The sequence below is a fragment of the Pinus tabuliformis genome, chromosome X (assembly GCF_031772625.1).
Source record: "Pinus tabuliformis cultivar Carrire ecotype Pingquan chromosome X, CPIR1, whole genome shotgun sequence".
Lineage (NCBI taxonomy): Eukaryota > Viridiplantae > Streptophyta > Pinopsida > Pinales > Pinaceae > Pinus > Pinus tabuliformis.
The window spans coordinates 1,243,500,234-1,243,511,484 of record NC_142308.1 but is presented as its reverse complement, the minus strand read 5'-3'; the positions used below and the strand labels follow the sequence as shown (position 1 = coordinate 1,243,511,484).

Genomic DNA, 11,251 nt, shown 5'->3' with positions numbered 1-11,251 from the left:
AAATTAGAAAAATAATGAAGTGCTAAATAAAATATGAATAAACATATTTTATCAAAAATAATTATTGTGTAGGCCTTCTCTAATTTAGTATGAAAGAGATGTTGCTAGTATAAAAGAGATGTTGTAATGTCTTGTTATGTAAACATTTTGCCCTGATCAAATTACATAAAAATAAAAATAAAATAAAATTATTAATACAATATTAATGGTTATCTTTTACACACATATATAACTAGCTTAGGTTCATCTTAACTCTAGATCTATCATGTGTTTGAAAGGCATCAAATCTCTCAAGGTGTGAACCTCTTTTTTTAGTGCAAAACTTGAGGAAAGATTTACACATCGATAGATTTGATCCCTCTAGACGCTTATAGATCTAAAATTAAGATGGATCTAGGTTGGTTTACTTATAATTGAAACAAAATAAGGTTTAAATCATATAAAAAACAAGCTTATGTAAATAATTACCAATTGTAAATTAAGTCTTGATGACATTGTAATAATTGGATCTATTCATATTGTTCAATGTATATTAGCTATTAATGTAGCTAGAAAGAAGTTGCACACACACATTATTGTATATAATGTTGTCAACAAATCTTCACAAAATTATTAATTTTTAGGAAAAAACAATTAACAAAACATTTTTGATTAATCATTATTTTTTTCGTTTACTTACCAATTCAATGACAACATTGTAATAATTGGATCTATTCATATTGTTCCATGTATATTAGCTATTAATATTATGCAGCTAGAAAGAAGTTACACACACACATTCTTGTATATCATCTTGTCAATGAATCTTCACAAAATTATTAATTTTTAGGAAAAAACAATTAAAAAAACATTTTACATTAATCATTATTTTTTTCGCTTTGCTTACCAATTCAATAACCACCATATTGTTATAATATTTAATTAATATAATACTAAGTTAATATTATTGCGCCAAGGAGTGCTCTCCATATGGTAGAGTTGTTGTAATGTAATGTCATGTTTAACATCTTGACTCGATCAAATTACGTAAAAATAATTAAATTGACCTAGATCCATCTTAACTTCAAATATACCAAGAGTGGGGAGGGATCAAATCTCTTAAGATGCAAACCTTTTTTAGAGTGAAAAGATAATTGATCCCTTTCAGCCCTTGGTAGATCCAAAGTTAAAATGGATCTAGGCTGGTATATTTTATGCGTCAAGAGGCGCTCTCCAGCATAATAGATATGTTGTAATGTTGTGTTTGACATTTTGACTCAGTCAAAATAAAATTATAAAAAATAAAGTAAAACATAAAATTATCAAGCCTAGTATGGTAGAGATATTGTAATCTCTTGTTTAACATTTTGACTCAGTCAAAATAAAATAAATAGATAACATAATTTTTTTACACAAAAAAGAGTAATATTGTATTAAAGTCTACGCTCAGATGCAACAAATGTGCAGGAAATGGAGTACATGATTTCTCTTGCAAACTAATTTCCAGGGAGGAAATTTCTACTAGCACCAAAATTCTAACTAAAAGACATACAAAAATACAGTGTCAATATGAGAATGCTTTACAAAATTGCCCAAGAAAGAAGACACATTTGAATTTAGTGCACATCTGAAGATAGTGTTTGGATCCTTAACTAAAGGTCTATTGGGTTCTGGAAGGTAATTTCCTTCATGCCTGCTAGAGGCACTAGATTCAACACTAATACTTTTCCTAGTAGTGTTATGGGTTTGAAGGGCATCTACTTGTTAGAGAAGTGTGTCAACTTCATCTGCCTAGTGAGCTGTGTTGAACTTAAGCTCTTGGATTTCTTCCATTAAGTTGATGATGATGTTCATATGTTCCTACAATTTCACTTTAGTTTCCATGATCTCTAAGGTCAAGGATTCATCTTGGTGAGAGCACTCTTGACATTTGTGGTGACCCCCAGAACCTTAGTGGGAACCTCTGTGGGTCTTCATTGCCACTCAGAGAAGGGAACAAGGACTGAAATTTTTGAATTCCCACAAATAGGAAGTCTATAATTCGGGGTCAACTATGTTCCAAGAAAGGGGTTGAGTGCTCAAAATACTACTTGTTTTAAGGAGGAAGGGGAACACGATCAATATGCACAGAGGCAGGGTACCAGTAGAAACTTGTGGATTACCAGTGTGATATAAAGACAAGTGCCCAGGAGACCCATCAAAATTTAGAGAACTTTGGGTTGTGAGAGTTTGGAATGTTAAAGGATCAAGACTAGAACCTAATTAAATCATCTAGATTTCTAGAGGGCCAATGAACCATAAAGAGGAGAGAGACTGACTTATGAATTGAAACAATGGTCAAGGGATGACATAATACCAGAAGAAATTGAAGACCAATTATGGAGGTTGGGAAAGTAAGCCTTCATGCATGACTGAAACAATCTAATTCTCGTTAATAAATGTCTAAAGCCCAAAATCCAAGTATGGTGTCAATGTCTCCATGACGACCGGTGCTATCATGTGAAATCCTGGACCATAGGGTGCATGGAGAAGTCAAATACACCATTGTAAAGCTGTGGATGGGCATAACAAACATAAAGTCCCCCCATAACAGTTTGAAAGGAGGGAGACCTGGTGGATGAAGTCCATGGACAATTAAGTGCTACGGAGCCATGAATTTATTCACCTACGAAAGTTTCTCCCATGTTTCACAATTTAATCAACCACGGTGCTTCATAAATTCAACCACAGAGGAGCATGTAACTAGATGTGTTGGGGGGTCGATGAAATGAAGTGAGTGTCGCTGAATAAAGGTACTATTTGCGTGCGAGAGAGGAGGTCTGACCTCATATGCAAGTAATGATACCCTGTTGAATGACATGTCGACCGAATTGACAAGCCCACACATTTTGTTCATTTTTCCAAGGGGTGATATAAACTTGGGGATTGGGATGACTATCATTAGGAATTTATTAAAGGGGGAAGGAATAATTAAGGGGGGGGGGAGGGGGGGGTGGTCAATGAAATGAAGTGAGTGTCGTTGAATAAAGGTATTATTTGCGTGCAAGAGAGGAGGTATGACCTCATATGCAAGTAATGATACCCTGTTGAATGACATGTCGACCGAATTGACAAGCCCACACATTTTGTCTAGCTTGAAGGTTACAAGCATGGTTTACTTGGAGATCTGCCTATGTATTCTAATGTCTTAGTGCATGGAAAAAGGAAAAACAATAAATTAATAATTATAATTATAATTATTAATTAAACCAACCTAGGTCCATCTTAACTCTGAATCTACCAAGTGCTGAGAGGGATCAAATCTCTTGAGATGCAAACCTCTTTTAGAGTGAAAATAAATTTGGTCCCTCTCGACACTTGATAGATCTGAAATTAAGATGAATCTACACTGGTATAATTAATACTAATTAACTATATATATAATTAACTATTATAATATATAGATATATTGTAATAATGATTATATATATAAATAAAAATTGTCTTATTTACTTGTTTGTTAGGTTATAATATATAGAGATATATTACCATACTACAATAATATGTATATAATATAAAGTATAAATAAATAAATAAATGTATAATTTGTATATATCATAGGTATAAATTGTCTTATTTACTTGTTTGTTAAGTATAATATGTATATAACATAAATAAATGTTATATTAATCATTTAAATTCAATTTTAAGTTTTTAAATATGTAAAAGATATATTTTTTAAAATTTTAATGAAAAATGTGTATTAAAAGAAAATTTTCTTTTGAAACTCATCATTGCATTAAAATAAAATAAGACTAAATGGTAAGTTAAAATGAAAATGAAATATTTCTCATGGTTAATCCTTTTAAAAACTTACACTACCTCTAAAGCAATACTTAAAGATGTATACTTAAAGAGGAAAAAACTAACTAAAATTTTTGTTAAAAACCACTAAAATTTTTGTTAAATAAATCTTAAACATATTTATTTAAGGGCAAGACAAGCATGGGATCGGGCATGTTGATTGTTTCTTATTGATTCATAATATTCTTGTTTTCAAACTAGTCTTTTTATTGGCCAATTTATCTACATCTTGATTATTTTGTTAAAAAATGTAAAAAATTAATAAATTTTTTTAAAGTGTTTTTCAATTTATTATTTTAAAAAAAACTTCGTTAAAATATTTAGTTAATAATCCCTAGTTATTAATAAATCTTCAAAAAAAATCCGTGATTTTACTAATTATTTAATCCAAGTCTACAAAAATAACTAGGGCACCTACTATCCCAATTAAAAAATAGTGTTGTTCAGAGGTCACAATTTAGTTTGGACTGAAAATTTCTTATTCAAATTAGGTGAATTTTTTTAAAAAAATCTAATTCCAATAAATGTTAAACAATTTTTTAAATGGTGAAAGTGGATTCAATGGTGACAGTAACCTAGATTTCAAAAAATTCCTGGCAGATTAAAATCCTGCCAAAACTTCCATTATTTTCTTTGCGACTTTGTAATCTCCTTAAACTACAGCTTTAAAAAAGTACCAGCGAATTTAATCTCGAATTCCTAAATATGTAAATATATCCTTCGGACGCATATTAAAATAATAATTTTGGGCATGAAGCGCTGATTATTGTTGAGAAGTTTCGTGGAAGGTTTTAATCACTGGTCCAAAGTCATGAGGTTTGAATATTTGATCAGACAATCAAATTAAAAATTGGAAGTAAAATACGAATAGGGAAGTACAACTGACTCTGACTCACCACGAGACTTCCAGGAAGCAGAGATGTGCGTAGGATTCGGCTAATTTGTTCGTTTTCCCATTCTAATTTTGGTAGGGACTATTTTTTCCAACTGCATGTTGCAATTATAAACCGAAAATGGATGTCTAGGCAGTTGAGATTATCGAATTCACGATTTCAAATCCAAAATAGAGATCTCGGTATTTTGAAATTCCCGGATTTAGAAAATAAGGCGATACGATTGCCACGAATGGGTGCATTGAATTCGTAATTTGACTAGATGAGCATTCCACGTGGGATTTTGTTGGATGATACCACGACAGAGGAAAGTTCGTGGTTGCTGGAATTGGATGATATGACGACAGAGGAAAGTTCGTGGTTCATGGAATTGGATGAGAGCATGATTCGCGAAATGAAACTAACTTCAAATTGGAGGAGACCAGGTGTACCATTTCATTCCTTACATTCTGACCACTTTACTCTGGGAGAGGGATTTCCAATTGCTCTGAATTCAAAGCCCTGGTTACCATTTCATTCCTTACATTCTGACCACTTTACTCTGGGAGGGGTATTTCCAAATGCTCTGAATTCAAAGCCCTGGTTACCATTTCATTCCTTACATTCTGACCACTTTACTCTGGGAGGGGGATTTCCAATTGCTCTGAATTCAAAGCCCTGGAAGTACATAGGGTAAGCACTCTCTTTCCTTAGATTCGGAAATCTGAAATTTTCAATGCAGTATTTGATTTGCTTGATAGTTTGGCACAGAGATCTTGAATTTCAGTTCATATTTGATTTACTTGATAGTTTGGTACAGAGGTCTTGAATTTCAGTGCATTATTTGATTTACTTGATAGTCTTGATCGAGTAATTGATGAGCAGTGGTTGGAGAATTGACGAGGGCTATTAATTCATTGTATTACAGGAGGGGATTCTATAGCTGTAATGCTGCCGGGTGTAGAGTGTGCGCGCAGGCGACGGGCTTACCAGGGAACTGTTTTCTTAGATGACTGCCACAGGCGTGCTTGTCATCTCGCCTACTACGAGCCCTTCTCGGATCGCCGATCTTCAAGTAGCCTAATGGTATCTTTTCAATCCTCTGTTCCATGTTTCTGCTGTATAGTTTTATCATCTCTGATTCGTATATAGTAACACATCACAATTTGGTTTTTTATTTTGAGCCCGGGATGCTCGGTGATCAAATGTAACTCTGCTTATTAGGCTCTCACTTGGGTGGGGAGACCACTAACATAACTAACTGGAGCTAGTGGGTTTCCTGTTAAGATGTGTGGGTGGAAGCCTCATGGTTGTCTGTGTGCATTGCGCGTTTGGGTTTCAATTTTCTTTGGGGATATGATGGCCGTTTTCATTATAATGGCTCAAAGAATGTTTCGTAGAAATGCAGAGGCCGAGGTTTTTCTGAGTACAAAAGTCAATCCGAAAATGTTCAGGACATATATCCATATGGTAAACCCCATAGAAATTTTGGAGCATTCCAGAAAAAAAATCCCTTGATTTTTCAAAAATAATTGATTACTTCCTAATATTGATTTTGGGATGACGAAGTGCAAGGTCCAAAGGTAACTCCATGTCTATAATCACCCACGTTTTCATAGTTGGCTCCGGAGATCCACATTGGTTTATGAATTTTCTATCCCACAGTCTAGCTACTCAGACTCATAATTTCACCCACAGTGGCCTTGGTGAATCAAGGCACTCTCCAAAGCTAATTTCATGTTTATAAGCACCCACACTTTCATAGTTGGCCTAGGAAGTCCACATTGGTTTTTTATGAATTTTCTATCACCATGGTCTAGCTACTCAGATTTACAATTTCATTCATACTGTCCATGCTGATTCAGGGACTTTTCAAATCGCCTTCCCCAAAAGGCTTCAAGAAAGCCACCGGATGATAGGCGTATGAACAGTAAAAGAAGGCAGGCCCTACTCATTTGGGCTTCAACTCATTGCGATATCTATATCTAATCCTATCTTTCTTTCAGAAAGCATGCTTTCTAATGACCCAAATCTCCTTTCATTCTAACAAATTTTCAGTCTTATAAACATGTTACTTCACCCACTGTATGCTGCCATACAATAGATGATTTCTTTGATTATATGATGGCTCTCCCTTTTCTTTATAGTGAAAAATGGCTGATGCAACAGTTTTTTTGATGAAATGCAGGGGCAGAGGTTTATCTGTACCTAAGTTCAGTCCGAAATATTTCAGGACGTGTATTCATATTATTAGCCCCATAAAAGTCTGGGATGATTTCAGAAAAAAAATCCTCTCATATTATTTGGACTTTTCAAATAGAATTGATTACTTCTTAATATTGATTTTGAGGTGATGAGGTTTAGGGTCCATCTTTATAGGCACCCACGTTTTCATAGTCGGCTTAGGAGGTTCACACTGATTGTTTATGAATTTTCTATCACCTTAGTCTAACTACTAAGACTCAAAATTTCAATCATTCCTGTCTTAGTGAGTCAGGGCACTTTCCAAATCACATTCCCCAACAGGATTCAAGAAAGCCGCTGAAGGAAGGGGGATAAACAGTAAAAGCTCTCGGTGAACATCTGCCTGTCTTTAAAAGAGGGAAGGACCTACTCATTCGGGATTCGACTCATTGCCATATCTATATCTAATGCTATCTGTCTTTCAGAATTTCTAATGACCTGAATTTCCTTTCATCCATACTCAAAAATTGTCATCCCATAAACATGTCACTTCAACCACTATATGCTATCATACAATAGACGAGTGTCAAGGAGCTCTTGTTTCGTGAAGGGTTTCAGGAGCTTTGACAAGGGGCACGCAAAGTGCACCATTCCTAGCAATCTATGCCAGAATCCAGTGAAATATTGCAGGCATGGTTGTGATTGATCCACTTATTTTTAGGTTTTTAAGGATTTGGGTAAATTTGGAGAGTGCCAAAGTACTTAGGGGCATAGTTCTCTATGGAAAGAAATATTGCTGGAAATAGAGGACGTTTTGAGTGCCCCATATCCCACGGTTTCCAGAAAGAGTTGGTTGACCAAGACTGTCCTCCTCCTGAGTGTTGCTGGTTTTGTACTTCTGCAGAGCGAGCTTGTGTTCCCTGTCTCCCGCTTCCTCTAGGGTTGAGGATTCTGCCGTTATGTGACAGAAGACAGTTGGATGGAGCTAATCGATTGTGAAACCTGAATGACAAAGGTGGCCAAAGGGTGGAACCTACATGGTTGAATAGTTTGGGCCACGTTTAATTGGAATTCACCATTGTACTGTAATGGATTGACTTGCCAATGCCATATCTGGTGGTAGGTTTGAGGGTAAATTGGGAAGAGTGTAACATTTATGAGAGATTACTTTGGGCCTTGTGGGACAGGTTGACGTCCTTTTGCCAAGGGTCACTGTGGCTCCTAGGGGTTAAAATAGGATTTGGAACTCCTTTCCTGTTTCTTTCCTTTCTTGATTTAAAGGTTATCCATCTTCACTATTTCTTAGAGATACATATGTTAGTTATCCAGTCAACAACCTAATTTCAGGTTCATTCAAAGCAAGCTATTTGCCTTCACAGTTCCTGTCAAATTCCAAGGGATGTTGATGCTAATTACTCACGATTGGATTCAAATCTTCCCCCTTAAAGTAGTCTATCATTAATTTTGAATCATCCTCAAATATGATGTTCTTGGAACCTTGTTTGAAGCCTTCTTTGATTCCATATTGGTAGATACCCTTGCAATGTATCCTTCATAATCCCCAAATACTTGTCCTGCCCAAGCTAAACACAGGTTACCTTTAGAGTCTCTATTGAAATTGTAATTGATGTACCCTCTAGGGGGTGTTGGGTGGGGGGCGGAGAGCAGGGAAGAATTGCATGGCTGCTGGTCAATCAATTGATTGCCCAAGTTCTTTCCTTTAATGGAGACTAGCGAAGATGCCATCTTGATGGCTTCTTGTTGATCCAATTTGTTTGGGCATAGTTTTATCGATTTCAGGGATATCTTTTTCTTTGTTTCTGTAAATCTTGGAGACGGAATGTCTGTTTCAAACTTTTGATACAAGTCGTAATTTTGCTAGCCTACATAGTTTTACAAAACTGCAGAACTGCTTTTGTATATACGTTATTTTGTATGGATTAACAGCTCATGCATAATTATGTCTTTCTTTAAAACTTAAAAATTGTCAGAAACAGGAGTTTTTGGTGTCACCTTTACTTTATATGTAGTCACAAGGAGTTGGGTCTGAAATTTAATGGATGGTTGTTAACCTCTTATTACAATTTTTTAAAGGCATTGGTATTATCTGCTCACAGGTGCCTTCACGAAATTGGGTCCAGAATTGTCCGTTGGTATTCTTGGAAATTAGGAACCAAAACCTTTAACCCTGGAGAGCTCATTCTTCCTGTGGCTCCCCTTTGACATCAAGGAGACTAGAATATTTGTTTGTATGTTATATGGATTTTGTGTATTCATCAGCATACAATGTCGTGGGGATATTGCTCATTGGTATGAATATATGTGATTGGGATAAAAATGAAGGGTTGCATTATATGATTTAACTAAAAAACGCTATTGTTAATAAAGTTTCTTTCCCTTTTCGCTGTTAAGAAACATGCAATGTTGAATGAATGACAAGGCAGAAGTATTATGCCATATCAAGCTTTTTCTCAAGTGTACGTATACATGTAATAAGAGTAACGTTTTATTTCTATGGCAGACAAGACCTATAACCGTATCTGAGACAAACCAGAATGGTAATGATAAGCTTAATGGAGTTGTACTTGAGGCACGGGAACGATTAGAGGGGAGACTAAGGGCATCATCAACGGTAAACAAGAGGTTTGTAGATTAATTCTTGACTGAGTATTATTTACATGAAGTTGCTTTCTATTGAGAGTGTTTAAGGCTGCAAATTGTAAATATTTATTTGGGCTTATCTTTGATTTGTCTGTGTCAAACAATAGATGGATACTGATAGTGGTGAAAATATTTTCATTATATACAGGCATAGTCAAATCATGCCGATTAATAATAGAGATCGGTATACTGTTGGTAGCTTGACCACAGAAAGAAGGCAACAATCCGAGTTCGTTAGAGAAGGTGTCCAGCCTGCTTCTGTAGCAACGAGTAAATCATGTATTTCTCTTCTAAGGAAAGAAGTATATAGACCAGAAACAAAAAGAGGAGAATCTTGGTTGAAGTTAAAATCAAGAGCATTGGAAGAGGAGGATTGTGCTGTGTGCTTAGATTGCTTCAAACTGAATCAGGTGCTTATCCATCTTCCATGTGGCCATAAGTTTCACTCATCTTGCCTGATTCCGTGGTTGGATAACAATCAACATTGTCCATATTGTAGGGCCAAAATTTTACCTTAACACATTTTCATTTGAACCTTTGAGACTATCAAATGTTTCTATATACCATATCAGAAACACACGTTTTTAATATGGGTCAGCAGTTGGGGAAGTAGCTAGGAGTCGATCAACTGCATGTATTTAATATTTATAAAATGAATCAAGTTTCTTTTATGTTGAGATAGTGTATAACAGGTGGATCCCTTCGTTATGTGTAACTAGATCAAAGAGGAAAATGTTCTGTAAATATGACAGTAAAATATTGGCATTCAATTCATGTAAGCAAAAAATTCCCAATTTAAATTTTAGTTTTGCTGTGATTATTTGATGACTGATTAATCCCCAATGTCCATTCTCAGTGGTAGCTGAAGACAGGCAGGCTGTCACTTGGATGTGTTGCCCTTGAAGTGTTTAGTTTCAATATTTTACAATGTGATATGTACATATTTCTATAAACAATGTCTGAGTATCATCAGATATTAAGTAAATGGAGGGATTCTATATCATAATTGTGATCAATAATTATAATATTATAATGATGGATATAATTACTAAAATACTTAGTGTAACAGCTTTTTGTTGGATGATCATTCCAACACCCTATGGCCGACAAAATGATAGAAAGTCCCTCCTTTTATTGGATAATTGATCATGTAATTCATGCTTCAGCCTAAATTTGGCAAGCTTAATTCACAACATGGACCACTTCAATTCATTTTTTTCTTTATAAGGAAACACAACTAAAACATTGTTGAGGAGCACCTGTAAAATCCAGATTTTATTTCCACGTTAATTTCTCCCATTAAAGATAAATAAATGCTCAGAGACCTCATATACTATACAGATATTGTAAAATTATGCAATGGTGCTTGCCAAAGAGTGAGGGAAGCAGATTGCTTGAGATTGGTCCATATGCGGAAAGGATGCAACCATTCAAAACATAAATGATAAAACTGATTACCCGAATAGTACAATACTTACCTACAAACGACAAGACCATACACTATAAAATTGGCAGGATCACACCGTAACCAACTAATAAGTAAATATTTTGAGATGCCAAATTCAATGGATCACATCCTAGCCAACTAATAGGTAATATAATTTAATATTTAAAATGTTATGCTTAGATCACTATATGCACTCCCCTTTTAAGTGCTTTTCCTTGAAAAGAGATGGCTACAATGAATGAACTCTTCACCTTTCATTGTAGTG

The 11,251-nt window shown here is 35.0% G+C and overlaps 1 protein-coding gene across 1 annotated transcript; it reads left to right on the top strand.

The window, feature by feature from the left end:
• The first annotated feature begins 4,765 nt into the window (after positions 1-4,765).
• Positions 4,766-10,216, top strand: LOC149144470 (putative E3 ubiquitin-protein ligase RHY1A). Its single transcript, XM_089448299.1, has 4 exons — positions 4,766-5,387; positions 5,623-5,780; positions 9,400-9,521; positions 9,688-10,216. The coding sequence occupies exons 2-4, from the start codon at positions 5,643-5,645 to the stop codon at positions 10,055-10,057; spliced, it is 630 nt and encodes a 209-aa protein (XP_089304425.1). The 5' UTR covers positions 4,766-5,387; positions 5,623-5,642; the 3' UTR covers positions 10,058-10,216.
• Positions 10,217-11,251: the final 1,035 nt, after the last annotated feature.

What these genes read in the sequence shown, in the direction of transcription:
- LOC149144470 (XM_089448299.1), top strand. Translation starts at nt 5,643, where the DNA reads ATGCTGCCGGGTGTAGAGTGTGCGCGCAGGCGACGGGCTTACCAGGGA. An exon ending in GATCTTCAAGTAGCCTAATG is followed by an intron (nt 5,781 to 9,399) that starts GTATCTTTTCAA and finishes TTTCTATGGCAG; the next exon opens with ACAAGACCTATAACCGTATC. An exon ending in TCATCAACGGTAAACAAGAG is followed by an intron (nt 9,522 to 9,687) that starts GTTTGTAGATTA and finishes CATTATATACAG; the next exon opens with GCATAGTCAAATCATGCCGA.